Source organism: Engraulis encrasicolus, chromosome 5 (assembly GCF_034702125.1).
Source record: "Engraulis encrasicolus isolate BLACKSEA-1 chromosome 5, IST_EnEncr_1.0, whole genome shotgun sequence".
Taxonomy (NCBI): domain Eukaryota; kingdom Metazoa; phylum Chordata; class Actinopteri; order Clupeiformes; family Engraulidae; genus Engraulis; species Engraulis encrasicolus.
In genome coordinates, this window is record NC_085861.1 from 42,070,121 (window position 1) to 42,086,559 (window position 16,439).

Consider the following 16,439-nt stretch of genomic DNA (forward strand, 5'->3'; position numbering starts at 1 on the left):
GCACCTCAAGCAAAACGACTCCTAAAGTCCATGAAGTGCTCTTTGACAAGTGTTTCAGGGTGAGGGACTGTTTGGCAGTCTCTGTCTCTCTTTGATTTCCTCTTAAGTCTGTTGGCTGTAGTCGTAGACAAATTCAAAGGTGCTGGGTTCTTTGGGGACCGGGGGAGGGGCCTCCGGAATCTGGATGTTCTCCAGATCCAGCAGCCGCAGCTTCATCTCCATGGAGACCAGAGTCTCTGTGTCCGACTTGGTGAGCTCGCTGGTCATCTCTTTGCCCAGCAAGGCGTTCAGGCCGTCACTCCAGATGCAGTACTGAGAAGGGAACACAAAGTGGCACTCAGAGGACATGCTGGAGATATGGCACTTAAACCCATTAACACGCGGCGTTATACATTTGTTGTTATCAGAATGGCAATGACCCGAGTCGTAGTGCATTACTAAAGGCCCTGCGTTAGGTCATAGTGGAGTAGTACTATGGTTATAACCTCTAAATGACTCGTACACCGTGCCTCAGATGGTATGGCGTGCATTATGGGGCTACGTTACGTCATTGCAAATCCAGTACTGCGAGAACATAATTAATCAGTCAAAAGATTTTCCAAAAAAGGGTTTCCTCCAACACTTCACTGCCAAGACGCCCATCTTAACAACACATATCACCTTGACTAGGTCCCCTGAAAGATAAAGATTGTGTGTTGTGAATGTCATTTCTAAAGTTTCATTAACCAAAACTTTTTTGAGTTTCAATAACATATTTCATATGACACTGCTCAACATAGTCTTTCTTATGATGATAGTCACATGTTATTGATACTGGCTAACCCCCACCACCACCACCACTAACGAAAATTCAGCAGGAAACACTGAAGACTTGAAATGTTGCTATAACCTCATAGGTAGCTACTTCATTCAAGATTTGAAGTTCTGCAGCAGTTGTCTAGAATCTAAGTCAATTGAATTTCTGCCCAGTCAACCCTTATACACAGAGGACTAGGGGTCGACCGATACAGGTTTTTTAATGGCCGATGCGATACCGATATTTTCTCCATCACCCTTGGCCGATACCCGATTTCCGATACCCGATACGCCGATACCGATATTGTTAAAAAGTGTTAAAAATGACAAAAATCAGTACTGTATCATTTTAAAAAAAATCCTATCCCATCACCTTATAACACAAATAACAGGAAAATAACTGTCATGTAGGCCTAAAAAGCACACTGAGAAACTAGTTTTTCAAGTTTTTCATTATAGCCACCTAAAAAAGGTATACATAAGGCATTAAAAATTCAAAGGACTGTGGCTTGACAGTGGTACAATAGCATAGAGCGTGACTGTAAATTTGAAAAATGTTGGGGATGACCCGAAGATTATTATGGGTTTAAATATTTATGCCTATTTTTTCACCTGTATAGTTGTACTTGATTTACTAGGGCCAAAAAAATCAAATTAAATTACAAACCAAAGCCCAAAATAACAAACCAAAGAAATGCAAACATAACACATAGACAAGTAAAACCATGTTCTTATCATCATATTATAAAATACATTGCAAAGAATCCCACCATCAAAAACACCCCTGTTCAAAATGGTTTGGTCCGTCACCCGGACACCCCTCTATTTTACACAGATTGGAACATTCACTTGTTGCTGAACGAGGAAGTGGTAGCATGCCGGTGACCTGGTCAGTTAAATGTTACAGAAATGTTTTACACAGTATTTCTAAACAAATAAACTTCTATGAATTGAAATAGCCAGTTTGCAAGTGATGTTTGTTACTCATTGGAGATCGCTAAACAGATGGAAGTTGATAAATGAATGACGCTACGAAATGCGCGTTTTGAATCGCGGTGGAAATGTACACTGAAACATGCTGGAAGACACTCGTTACAACGCTAGGTAAGAGTTATGGCAAATGGGGGTGATAAATGACCGAACAATGAACCAGGGAAATAAAAACAGTAGTTTACCCTCGTTGGAAGAACTGGTTGGTTAAATGCTACAGAAATGGTTTACAATATTTTAATTTAGCCAGTTTGCAAGTGGTGTTTGCTACCTATTAGATGTCGCTAATAGATTGAAGTTGATAAATGAATGACGGTATGAAATGCACGTTTTGAAAGGCGGTGGAAATTAGACACGGTAGACAGTTACAACGGTAGGTAAAAGATGGCAAATGGTGGTGATTATTGACTGGATAATGAACCAGGGAATTAAAATTAGTAGGCCCTACAGAAAATGGATGGAACTGAAACATTCTCCCTTTAGGCCTATTGCATGCACATGCCTTGTCATTCAGTGTCCACATTAAAATATTATGCGTCTGAAAGTCTAAAACTTTGTGGCAGCCTGCAAGGCTGTTTACTTTACTCAATGAGAGGGGGAGGGGTGACGCAGCAGCGTGCTGCGGGTCTGCCAGCAACATAGCTGCCCGTCTGTAGTCAAAATCTCGGGGTGGGCGTATCGGCAAAAACCGCCTGCGTATCGGCCGATACCGATACACTTAATAAACGCAAATATCGGCCCGATATATCGGCCGGCCGATATATCGGTCGACCCTTATACACAGAGGACCCTTGGACTGCTTGAGTACCAATCATATGTGATTATATATATGTTTCAGAGCATGTGGCACATCTCAAGATTGAGCAGCAACTGCATTCTCACCCACCCCTTTCTCATTCTCACATTTTCACTCCCTTTTTTCATTTCTCTCTCTCACACACACTCACTCCCTCACACATCTCCCATTCTCACACATACCCACCCAGACACATTCCCAAATGGAAAGAGCTCTCACCTCGTGCTTATCTGGCGCCACAAAGTTGAGGCTGGCCTCTGATTCATACAAGATGGAGAAGGCCAGCTCCTGCACCTCCTGAAAACAGTAGATGACAGTCGCATCAGCCCACACCCGCATCTGACCACCACTACTTGGAATACATCTGTCTCTCCTTACCCCCTATACTTCACACACGAACACACACACACACTCTCTCTCTCTCTCTCTCTCTCTCTCTCTCTCTCTCTCTTTCTTTCTCTCTCTCTCTTACTCTCTCTCTCTCTCTCTCTCTCTCTCTCTCTCTCTCTCTCTTACACACACACACACTCTCTCTCTCTCTCTCTCTCTCTCTCTCTCTCTCTCTCTCTCTCTCTCTCTCTCTCTCTTACACACACACTCTCTCTCTCTCTCTCTCTCTCTCTCACACACACACACACACACACACACACACACACACACACACACACACACACACACACACACACACACACCTGCCACTGCACATTTCCATTTGCACATGTCCGGTTGAGTGTGCGCTGCAGCAGATGGTCTATCTGTCACCATCTCACCTGTCCAGCCTCGGCCCCCACAGGGGAAGGAGACAGGAGACAGGGGCAGGATGCTCACTCGCAAAAACAAGGACGTGAAGGACGCTGAGGTGGGGTGGGGTGGGGTGATGCGGCTCGTGTCAGAACTCCAATCATATAATATTGGGTCACAGTAAAAAAAAAAAAATGGAGATGTGTTGGTGCTGCTGGGAACAAATGCACAACTGAATTTCCTCAGAGCAAGAGTGACGTTTCTCTAAACAACAATAAGAAATGGTGCCTCTTGTTCTTTTTGAAACCTTTTTTTTCTTTCCTTGTTCAGTCATTCCTGTTCAGTTGTTAAGTTGAGTAGTTGGTGCTGCTGGGAAGTTGAACAAATGCACAGCTGAATTTCCTCCGAGCAACAGTGGTGTTTCTCAAAACAAATGAATAGAAAAGAAATTGTCTTTCTTTTTTAGACTTTTTTTACTTTACTTGTTCAGTCGTTCCTTTTCAGTTCTTAACAGGAAGAGAATAAACTATGAAAGAATGAATCTCCGTTCACATTTCCAGGCCACTGCCCATGACCAACCGCACGGCTGCTGCTATCCTTCTATCCTGCTACCCATCCTTCCAGCTGGCTAGACTAATCTGGCTAATGATTTAAGGGCCGTTTGTCTGTCTGTGTGTGTGTGTGTGTGTGTGTGTGTCTGTGTGTGTGTGTGTGTGCGTGTGTGTGTGCGTGCGTGCGCGCGAGTGCGCAAGTGTGCGTCTGTGTGTGATGCCCAGCTGAGTCTCTGTTTTTGGTGTGAATCGTGAGTCACGCTCACACACCCAGCTTGGACTTGCAGCTACAGCATCCTGCTCACAAAAAATGACAATGCAACCAAGCCATCTGCTATTGGTGCCAACAATCATGTAGAGGAATGCGATGGGTTCCTAATCAGAAAGTGTAGCATAGCATCACTCCTGTTTGCAGTGGCGATTCTAGACTTTGTTGGGACTCTAGGAGAGTAATGCCCCACTACTAAACGCTTCACTATGCAACTTTTGGTTTCCTGCTCCCTCTATGGGCCAAGATTGAAAGTTCCCTGACAAGTTCATTAACCAAGGCTTGACAGCCAGCCAATGGAAAATCAACTAAATGGATTGCATAACTCAAGAAAAGCAGGCTGCAGTATGTAAGCTATATACTAACGTTACAAACAATTTGGACTTCTTCTGTTTTAGTTTGTCTGTCTCATTTTAATTTTAAATCTAATTCATTGGTCTCATGGTGTCGCTGTAAATGAGCTGGATGCTCAGTTAATACTTCCTTGAATAAACAACAAATAAAAAAAGAAAACAAATAGAGTACATACTCCTCCTGGAACCTTCCACGTGTGTTCATATGTTCTTGTTTCTGTATCTTTCTGTGGTGCTCATATTGTAATGGTAGGGACACATACACGCGAAATTGCGAACTTTGCCATTCATTCCTATGAGAGAGGCGAAGGCAAGCGATGGCAAGCGAAAGCAAGCGAACAGGGGCGAAGCGAAGCGAAATTATTAAAGAAAGTTTAATGTTATGCAAATCAGGAGCGAATTCGCCTGCCGCGGCCCAATCAAATCAGCAGCAACATAACTGTTCCATTCCATTTGATTCGCCGCGACGACCTGATGACGGCTGGATTTTGCCTCTCTTCGCTTCGCTTGCTTCGCCTGCTATGTGTCCCTACCATAATACTGTGAGTGAATACTGTGGTGGGATGGAAAGGGGCAGTCTCACCTTGTTCTGCTTGAGAGCACCCTTCTCCTTCATGTGTGGACAGTCCTTCCCCGTCAGCACGGCCTTGATATCCGAGACGTTCACTGATCACGGATCAAAGAATACAAATGACTGTGTTATATTTAATGGATCAGAGCAGTAAGGCAGTCAGGGCTTCTGACACCTTTGGCTGGGCCCAGGACAAAGTAATCTGAAAGGCCCCCTCACCCAATACAGAAAATATAATGAGGATACAATGTTATAAATCTCTCTGGGCCCAGGACAACTGACCCCCCCACCCCCCAAATGGCTTCCCTAAAGGCATTAATTAACGATCTGATGATTAATGTGACAGTTTGATAATACTCTTTATGAGCAAAGGTGAACCAGTGGCATGGTCAGATATAATACAGACAATGCTCATTATTTTCTCAAGGCGTACATTATTGGCAATATTGTCACAGCTTTGATTAACGAGACTCTGTCTGCTGCCAAAACCAATAGACAACAAAATCCACACTAAAGAAACCGCACTGCTTAATCGATGTCAAATTCAATCCTTTATTTTCTACCGCACCATCTACAATAATCAATGTAGGCTACTGTATGCAAATGCCACCACAAACAGCTAGAGCAGGGGTTCCCAACCTTTTTCAACTTGGGCCCCACTTGAAATTTTCTGAAATGTTCGGGGCCCACCTCTGACCCAATTAACACATTGAGTACCGACGACGTAATAATGCGTCTTTCACGCCCATGCGTTGTATACCAAAACGCAAAAATACGTTTTTGAATTTAAATATCATATTTTGAATCTACACCCTTCAATGGACAATATATGTGATTTTGGTAGCTCTGTGATGGACATAAATGACAACATTTGCAGTCCAAAGTTGTTTGATTGTTATGATGTTTGAGTGTTATGATTTGGATATTTTAATTTAACTTACCAAGATGTCTGGATGCCAACCCATGTCGCCTATCGCGCTGCCTGCATTGATTTCCCTAGTACGGTCACTGTAGCATTGTGTTGTCTCTGACTTCACGCAATAGGTAAACACCATTGTATAGTGCCTGGAGTATCTTGAACTTTCTGGACTTGCTAGACCTTTACCAGATCCTTGGATCCAAATGGCACCCGATATGTGATTGCAGTAATGCGCTCCGATTTGGACGTTTGATCGCCAAAAAGATAAGTTTCTGTGTCTTCCTGTATGTGAGAAGCCAGAAGCTAGCATGGCTACATCATGATTCCCTGATTGTCGCTCCCAACGCAGGACGCTCCCCTGTCGGCTCGCTCCCACTAGCCAGACTATCGATCCGGGTGGGACTACACGTCCGGGAGTGATAGAAACACCTGGGACTACACGTCCGGGAGCGATCTCAGTTGGGAGTGTCCATCTGCCACCGCATATGATTCGGATCGGATGGGCTAGGTTACATCTAAGCATCATATCATTTGGATTTGTTGTCAATGTTGGGCTATTATTTCGGGAGTCATCGGGAGCTATTTTAGCAAATGTCTCACCCTCTGCATGTGTGCAAAGAGTTTGTGTTCAGTCCACGTGAAAAACGGGGATTTCAAAGGGCATCGATTGCTGGTGTCGTAATGTGACAGAGCAGGAGGTGTGCTGCCGTATTCGTGAATCGTGCTATGTTGTTGTTTCCCTAGTAGCCCACGATCGGTAGCGTGTATTGTGTCTGACTTCACGCAATAGGTAAACACAGAGACCATTGTATATCGTGCCAGGAGTATCTTGAACTTTCTGGGCTTGCTACCTAGACCTTTACCAGCTCCTTGGATCAAAATGGCACCCGAATTGTAATTGGAGTAATGCGCTCCGATTTAGAAGTTTGATCGCCAACCAGATAAGTTTATTTGATTATTCACCCCTATGTTGAACTGTCTTCCTGTATGTGAAAAGCCAGAAGCTAGCATAGATGGCTACATATGGATCGGATGGGCTACATCTAAGCATCATATCATTGGGATTTGTTGTCAATGTTGGGCTATTATTTCGGGAGTCATCGGGAACTATTTTAGCAAATGTCCGACCTTCTGCATGTGTGCAAAGAGCTTGTGTTCAGTCTGTGTGAAAAACGTGGATTTCGAAGGGCATTGATTGCCGGTGTCGTAGTGGTTTAGAGCAGGAGGCGTGTCTTGACGTGCAGGAAGATGTGTGTCAGAGCTAACCTTGCACCAAATTGTGATTAAAACCAACTCATCCCCTTTCAAACTCGTCACATTCTGAAGAAGCGCACCCTTCACAAAAACCTCAATATCTCCGATTGTAGCTGAATTCCATGGATACCCACTTCGGTTTAGCGTGGGTTTACTCGGCAATAAAAGCTCGTAGAGACACACAGTTTTCACCTACTAAGAGGGCAGCGTCTCCACTTTCAAACGAGTCATAACATATTTCAGTGGCCCTATCACATAATAAGCTGTGAGTCTACAAAAAAACGTAAAAAAGGGCTTAGAACGCTGGTATTCTACGACATAATTCCGTGAGCACCGCCGGTATTCAATGTGTTAAGAATAAAACTCAAATAAATCAACAGCAGAATGTGACACACCAAAATGTGATTATCAGTTTTAGAAAATGATTTCAGGGCCCACTTGGAATACCTTCATGGCCCACCAGTGGCCCCCGGCCCATAGGTTGAAAATCACTGAGCTACAGCATACTCACATTTCTCCTGCAGGGAGTCGTGGGGGATCTGGCCCTGGGTGTTCTCCTCCACATCGCCGTAGTGCAGGACTTTGTGGTTAGGAGACAGACGACAGTACCAGAACTTATCTACAGGAGGAAAGGAGAAAGTGAGATTACTACTACTACCACTTCAATGTGTTTTGCTGTTCATTGAATAAAAAAATCACAATAGGAGGCAGATGGCCCCATGTCTACAAAGACGTCTTATCTGCATGAGGAAAAGTAAGATTATTGGCTCATTTTGTTTTTCTTTCTTTAAAAAAATCTTCTATGGCACTGGCAGGGGTGTCAAACTCAAATTCTCAGCGGGCCAAAATCAAAATCTGGGATGAAGTCGTGGGCAGAGCTCAATATTTATTCAAAACTGCACAGAAATTTGTGCATGCAGTACATACACTCAATACTTGAAGCAAGACTAATAACAAATTCACGTCATATATACTATAGCTTACTTCTATGTGGTAGTATGTATGTTACACTAGTCTGAATTCACTCATAATTCATGTAATGCACAAAAAAGTTGCCTCCAAATCATATTTTCGGTGTATTAATGGTGGCAACTGTAACACACAATTTTGAAATGATCTCGCGGACCAAATAAAATGGTTCTGTGGGCCAAATTTGTCAGCCGGTCCTGAGTTTGACATGCCTGATTTATGGCATGGTGTGTCAGCACAGTGCACCACAGCACGCCTGGTGTTTTGTTTTTGAATAGAATGAAAATCCACCAAGAGGAGATAGAGGCCATGTCTACAAACAAACATGGCACGTTGCATGTGCAAATGAGCATTGTAGAACAGGTACTCAAAGCACAATCTCATTAATATTGTATTTGTGCGTGGGCAGAAGGCTAGGGCATGTCGAGAAATCATAAAAAATGGATGGGTCAGCTAAAGGCCCAAAACACAGAACAGAACTAAACAAAACAATCCATCAGGCGAAGAGAGTTTAACATTTTCAGTGTGTCATTATCATCCACTGTGTTGAATATTTAGAAATACAGTAATACAGTGTCATCCGCTCACATGGCAAGAACACAAATATAGGTCAGGATTCTCAGCTGCTGTATCATCACCACCACCACCACCACCACCATCATCATCATCATCACCATCATCATCATCATCATCATCATCATCATCATCATCATCATCACCACCATCATCATCATCATCATCATCATCAATGAATGATGACCTCCCTTACACACACACTCCTCAACATCTAGACTAGAGTATTGTTTTTATCTATTTTTAGATTAAAAGAAAAAAAAATATGAAAAATGGACCCATAGAGGTACACATGTACTGTAGAAATGGGTTTAGGAAAAATACACCCAAGCAATTGCTTGTCACATACAGAATAATGGTTTCTGCTGCGAAGCCCAAGCAATGCAAAGCAAATCATTTTCCAGTGGTGGGGTGATAAAGTCAAAATATATACAGTAATCCTGTATTGACCTACATACAAAAAGATGAGGAGGGGCAGGGTGGGGGGTAAAAGTTATATGTACTGTATTTGTATACAGTAGGGTGAATGAAGCGAAGGGCAGCACTCTTCAGATTTTTCTTTTGTTTATTCGCCAACAAACGTTTTGGGCAGAGTCCTTCCTCAGCGTTATATACAGTAGGCTCAGTAAGAGGGGTTAAGTCCTACTGTAAGTGCCCATTCATACCTTATGTGTAAGATAGATATGAATATGTGTGGGGTGTTAAATATACTCTTGCCATTGATTTCACAAATTCATGCAGAACGTGACATAAAATCAGGGAACTTACAATTATGGCTGAAATGGATCAAAACAACTGGAAAATCTTGCGCTCCCCACCCCAATACTTCTCCACTGCACTTTGGCTTTGTAGGGCAGTATAGTGCAACACTATAAAATTCTTATAGCACACTACTGTATAGTATAACACTTATAGGGCTAATTGTTGTTTTTTAAAAATATATTTTTATGGGCTTTTTGTGCCTTTATTGACGATAGGACAGTAGAGATTGACAGGAAATCAGTGGGACAGAGAGATGGGGGTAGGGTTGGGACATCACCCAGGCCGGACTCGAACCTGGGTCCCCATGGGCATGCAAGCCCAAGTGGGGGTCTTAGCGTGCTGCACCACAGCGCCCCCCTTCATTCTTAATTGCTAAAGCATATTTGCGATACCAATGTCTGTCTGAGGTGGTTCACCTTGTCTACGGCGTGCGCTGATCTTGCGGAAACAGGTGCCCTCACACAGACGGTGCAGGCGCTGCTGCTTGATCAGCTCCGTCACCTCCGGCTGGATCCTCTCACGAAGCTCACTGGAATGCACACACACACACACACACACACACGCGCGCACACACATACACACACACACACACACACACACACACACACACACACACACACACACACGTGCGCGCGCGCATGCACGCACGCATTCATGCACGCACACACGCACACGCACACGCACACTCACACACACACACACACACACACACACACACACACACACACACACACACACACACACACACACACACACACACACACACACACACACACACACACACACAGTATGTAAAACACGTACATTGATGCAAACCAGTTTCCCAACAACACTGCTGCTGTCCAGCAAAGAATGGGGTGTCAATATTTCAGAGTAAACCGTATTTACAGCACTATGGACAGTCGTATTACTCATATTATACAGTGTAGTCAAAAGTAAGTGTAAAATTCTGCATTTGGCTAGTGCAATTTCAACTTTACAGCTCGTAATTTGTACAAAATATTGACAACACTTTACTCAGGAAACGTTACACGGACCAACCCTCTTTTTGAGTGGGACCAAATAGAATCTGAATTGGAAGTACAGTGTAAATATGTACTATACTATTACAGTGTGTATTCTGTGTATACAGTGTGTATGTGTTCAGTCCTCCTTGATCACAGGATCAAACTTAAAGGGGTATGCCACTATTTTGGGGCTTAATACAGTTAAAATCGTTGGCTGGGGTTTATAAAGGTGGTAAAGTGTCTTATTTTTCATGTTAAGCGTTGTCTTGCTTTAAGACAAGTTAAAAGAGGGAATATGTCGCTAAGCTAGTGAAAGTCAATGGATCCGTGTAGCATGTAGCATGGCAGCCAGGCATAAGACTGGAGGGGGTGAGTGGCAGTAATCATGCTAAAAGAGGACGCTGGAAGCAGAAGGTGTTGGTATTGGTGTCTCCTCTGCAGGGGAGAGAGTGAAAGGAGAGGAGGTGTGAAAGGAAGGAAGGTTGGAGCAACAGGCAGAAGCCTTGTTGTGTGCGTGTGTGTGTGTACGTGTCCCTGGGTGTGCTTGCATGCATACGTGTATGTGTGCGTTTGCTTGTGTGTGTGTGTGTGTGTGTGTGTGTGTGTGTGTGTGTGTGTGTGTGTGTGTGTGTGTGTGAGAGAGTGTGTGTGTGTGTGTGTGTGTATGTGGGTGTGAGTGTGAGTGTGAGTGTTTGCGCGCGTGTGTAAAAGAAACCATTACGTATATGTCAACACCTTAACGTGTGTAAAAGTAAAAAAGCACACAATACACATGCATGCATTTATGCCATATTGTTGGCTGTAAGTTAACTATAACATATTCTGGTCTATTGTATTGTATTGTATTGTATTGTATTGTATTGTATTGTATTGTATTGTATTGTATTGTATTGTATTGCATTGCACTGCACTGCACTGCACTGCATTGCATTGCATTTCATGGCATTCTTGTCTATTTTATTCTATTAATACACTTAACCCTCTCAGCCCTTGAAAAGGGAACACTGTGTGTTTCTCAGAAGCATGAAAACTTAATGTGCTAATAAGATATTCTAGCTACACAGCACGGTCGCCACATACCGTACCGCCATGTTAGCTCTTAAGGACTCGTCTGCTTACGTAAGAGGCCGGGACTGGTGCTCGTCCGAGTTCATCCTCTCCGACTTGAGGGAGGGCCGATGGCCGGCCACGAGCCGCTCCTCTGGGTTGGGCTGCTGCTGGATGCTGGGGGCCTGCATGCTCTGCTCTCGCTCCACCATCAGCACCTGGCAGAGCAGGGGAAAGGAACAAACAACATTCAAGTCAAGTCAAGTCAAGTCATGTCAAGGGTACTTTATTGTCAAAAATCTATGTAACTGGGTTAGCACAGATGTTTGAAATTGCTTCTCCACAATGTGCAGTTAAACTAATCATATGCTAAGACATTGACAGAAATCCCACACAACCACACACACACGGTGCAGCAAAAAGTAACATACTGATACAAGAATGTACAGTCTTTTTCTGAAACATTCACTCAGAACACACACGCATGCACGCACGCACGCACGCACGCACACACGCACGCACGCACACACACACACACACACACACACACACACACACACACACACACACACACACACACACACACACACACACACATGTGCCGTAAATTCAGATGCTTTTGGAGGCTGACACCAACTGGATCCTGATGATCCAGTTTTGGTTGGGCCTGGGTGGGACAAAGTCGTCTGACACCCCCAATTCCAAAAATGCAATGAGCAGACAATTCAGTGCACCCCTCTCCCTGGGCCTGGGATACCTGACCCCTTAGTACCCCCTGTTGGCTTCACAAATAACCCACTGACTCTACTTCATCACCTCTCCCTCCATCACCTCTTCACAGGGCCGCTGACAGCTTTGGTCGGGCCCGGGACAAAATCATCTGAAAGGGCCCCCCACCTGAAACATACAATCGAATGAGGACCCAATTCTGGGCCCCTCCTCTCCCTGGGCCCGGGACAACATACCCATGTGTCCCCCCCTGTCAGCTTCCCTGCCTGTGCAGATGCTTTTCTATATTTGAGACCCCTGGCACTGTCAGAAAACCACCATGACATGTTAACAGCTGCCCTTTAATGCTGTCATCAGCTGTGAATCTTCAGAGCCCATTCTTCATACAGGGTCCACATTTTCTGTGCTTTGCTTTTGTATTCCGGTAGCCAATACACATAGGCAAATACATTTTATATGTCCAAGCAATGGAAAAGCAACATGAAAGATGACTATTGCTTTATTACATTTTTCAATTAGATTTCTATATATCTATTCTGCACGTCTGCCCTGAACAAACAGAAGTGACCCAGATCTCTAGAGCTACCGAGCAGGACATTATCCCTGGGGATTCTAGGGATGCCAGCGCTGTGCATCATAGAGAGAGAGAGAGAGAGAGAGAGAGAGAGAGAGAGAGAGAGAGAGAGAGAGAGAGAGAGAGAGAGAGAGAGAGAGAGATTGGGGAGAGACATAAAGAGAGAGATGGGGAGAGACATAAAGAGAGTGATGGGGAGAGAGACAGAGAGAGGGAGAGAGAGAGAGAGAGAGAGAGAGAGAGAGAGAGAGAGAGAGAGAGAGAGAGAGAGAGAGAGAGAGAGAGAGAGAGAGCTAGAGATGGAGAGAGCGTCAGTCCCAGTGGGTGCAGATGGGGGCAGATGCCTGGCTGGGCTACATTTCATGACCTTTGTCAGGCGAGTGGATTGGAGGGGATATATGGGGATTAGGGCACCAGCGGGCGCCCTGTCAGCCACTGTGATAATTCGGTAGCATGGGGGGATCAACATGCTGAGGGTGGGGTGGGGCGGAGACAAGGGTGGATGGAGAGGCAGGATGGATGAGCTTGCTGACAATGGTGATTCGGTGGGTGGTGTTGCTCAGAGGGTGGGGTCAGGGGAGCAACGGGGTGGTGGTGTGTCTGTGTGTGTGTGTGTGTGTGTGTGTGTGTGGGGGGGGGCGGGTCTGAGGTGGACAAATGGAATTGGGTCATAATTCTGTTGTATGTATTGGATCGGAGGCCCTTTCAGATGAGTTTGTCCTGGGCCTAGCCCCCGGAAGGGGGACGTTGGGCTGGGTTGGTCTAGGCTGGAAGGGGTTGAGGTGGGGGTAGGGGTTGGACTGCACTGCCTGGAAGTCCTAGAGCAATCACTATAATGGTCAATAAACAGATCAGCCGCAATCAAATACGCCACGCTGCTCTCACACAAAAATATTACTCCCAAGTCCCGTCTTCCAGACATGCACACAACAATAGAATTACCAATAAAAAATAATTATATATTATTTTTGTTTCTTTTCTTGTGTGAGTGCTGAACTGATTTGTGAAGTCGACTAGGGGCATGCTCTTTCAGGCCTGTGCGTTGTATTCGGGACATTAATCTAATTTTGCGCCTTTAATGAACAATGAGAGTCACACAAGGTTGCGCTTTCAGCTTAATCTCTTGTGAAGGGTGCAGTTGAGGACGTGTGGAGATTGATAATGAGTGCGACGCAAAAGATCAGAACAAACACTGCCTAACATCTCCACCTACCTCCACCTCCCTCTATCACATCATAGCATCTATAACAATAAGAAGTACTGGTGTGCGTTTCTCGAAACCATAGTTGCTAACTTCATTAGCTATTTTGTTGTTTGCAATGCAATTTCCCATTGGCCAACTACCCAAGTTGCTAACTGGCTAACAACTACGCTTTCGAGAAATGCACCCCTGTACTGTTTTCCTTTCCTATGACTCAGACAGCTAAGGTACCACACTGTCCTGCTGGTGATTCGAGTTCGATTCCTGATCCTCCCCCACCCGCTTCCTGTCTCTTCTCACACTGTCTCATTGAAAATAGAGGCTAGGCCCTGCCGTGGCCAAACGGTAGGGCACTCGTCTACCACGCGGCTGACTCGGGTTCGATTCCTGGCCCAGGTCTTCTGCCGGCCCTTCCCCGTCTCTCTCTCCCCATTCGCTTGCCTGTCATCACCTTCACTGTCCTATCATAAATAAAGTCAAAAAGACCAAAAAAAAAGAAAAGAAAATAGAGGCTTAAAGCCCAACATTTCTTTAACCCATTTTGGGCCTAACCATTGACAGTAAATAGAATGGACGCCAAATCAACGCTATTTGCCATTCAACGCTTTGAAGCCAGATTTGGGAACATTCCAACTTACATTCCACCTTAGCAACGCCAAACGCAGGTGCTGATTGGACAACAACAAGACTTCTAACGGTCAATCAAACCATGTTCTGATGCTCATTGGTCAATTTAACTTTTAATATCTCTCTAAAACAAAACATCACCACAAAAAAATCACCACCCTGGTAAGTTGGAGAGCAAGGGGACCTACTAGTTGAGCGAAAAATTATCCCCCTGAAGTGGCATTTAAGGGAGATACAGGGTTTTATGTCTCTCATAGGAATGAATGGGATTTGGCCATTTTTTGGTCTTTTTGGGTCCAACCTTGGCTCCAACTTGGCTTCAACAATGAAATAGAATTTTGGCCTCCATTCTATTTACTCTCAATGGGCGTAACGCACCTGCAAAAATTGCCCGCTGAATGCCTAAGCCCTTCATGGAAAAAGGTGCCCTCTGCCTATAAAAAGCTAAATATCTCACCCTCCAAAGCCCACAAAAACATGAAATGAGTTGCATTTAAAAGCTAGAACCCTCATTTTGAATTAGAATGTGTTCACTCAGCTCTAACATACCCAGATTTTTAAAAACTGAAATCTCAAGAGCTTGACTGCAGCGTATACAGTACGTCACTCCAAGCACCAAAGGTCAAACAACATATACGCAGCATCAGGTTAAAATGGGTTAAAGAAATTCCTTTGCCTTTTCAACATCTAGATTATTCATGCCATCCTACCCATTCGCACTGGGTGTCATCATTTCCATTCTGTCTGATGCCTTGAACATATGATGTTTTGATTTCCTGCAGGCTGTCCACTGCAGATTGCAGATTGCACTCCACTGTCAGATGCCTTCTGGTGCCAGAGCCAGTCATAAATTACTGGGAGGAAGATAACCATTTTACTGTGATGGGTACAGAGTGGCACCAGGTGGTGGGGTGAGGAAAAGTGTTGTTTTTCTCTACTGCTCATCCACTCTCATACACAGAGAGAGAGAGTGAGGGCGAGAGCGAGAGCGAGATAGAGAGAGAGAGAGAGAGAGAGAGAGAGAGAGAGAGAGAGAGAGAGAGAGAGAGAGAGAGAGAGAGAGAGAGAGAGAGAGATGCACGCACACACACATGCAAATACACAGGCACGCACGCAGACACACACACACACACACACACACACACACACACACACACACACACACACACACACACACACACACACACACACACACACACACACACACACACACACACACACACACACACACACACACAGGCTACACACTTGCGCTTATGCTGTGTAGTGTAAATGTGACAGGTCAGGGGTGGACATGGATGCAGAGGTGAGTACCCACTCCACAGTAGCCACCTGTCTATCCTTCACATTTGCAAAGCTCAACATGGACCTAGAACGGTATCTCTTATCAATTAAAAAAGAAAACATGACTCCATTGAAATTGGGTGTGATTTATAATTCAAAATGTAAGTCAGAGTCAGTTATTAGAAAACTGACAGCTCGTAGTTTGTTTACAGGTCTGCCATGTCAACCCCAGATGCTACACCAGCTTTCCATCAAGCTCCAGGTAGTAATTTAAGGGGTTTAGATTGATCTCCCCTACCAGACAATGATTATTGTTCCCAGACTATATTCCACATCTCTGGCTATAGCCAGGCTAGTCTTGGAAAAATGTGGGACAGTGACGTTAAGAAAGAAAGAAAAAAAGAAAGAAAGAAAGAAAGAAAGAAAGA

General features: G+C 44.5%; 1 protein-coding gene across 1 annotated transcript; it reads right to left on the reverse strand.

The window, feature by feature from the left end:
• Positions 1-102: 102 nt before the first annotated feature.
• On the reverse strand, positions 103-15,575 carry si:dkey-56f14.7 (engulfment and cell motility protein 1). Its single transcript, XM_063199904.1, has 7 exons — positions 15,438-15,575; positions 11,669-11,814; positions 9,959-10,071; positions 7,750-7,857; positions 5,078-5,160; positions 2,801-2,878; positions 103-312 (listed from the first exon to the last, which is right to left on the reverse strand). The coding sequence occupies exons 1-7, from the start codon at positions 15,573-15,575 to the stop codon at positions 103-105; spliced, it is 876 nt and encodes a 291-aa protein (XP_063055974.1).
• Between the last annotated feature and the right edge of the window lie 864 nt (positions 15,576-16,439).

Excerpts from the sequence above, each read along its gene's own strand:
- si:dkey-56f14.7 (XM_063199904.1), bottom strand. The coding sequence starts at position 15,575 with ATGACTGGCTCTGGCACCAGAAGGCATCTGACAGTGGAGTGCAATCTG. Across the intron at positions 7,858-9,958 it reads CAGCGCACGCCGTAGACAAG|ATAAGTTCTGGTACTGTCGT; the intron begins GTGAACCACCTC and ends TTCCTCCTGTAG. Across the intron at positions 313-2,800 it reads TGGCGCCAGATAAGCACGAG|TACTGCATCTGGAGTGACGG; the intron begins GTGAGAGCTCTT and ends TTCCCTTCTCAG.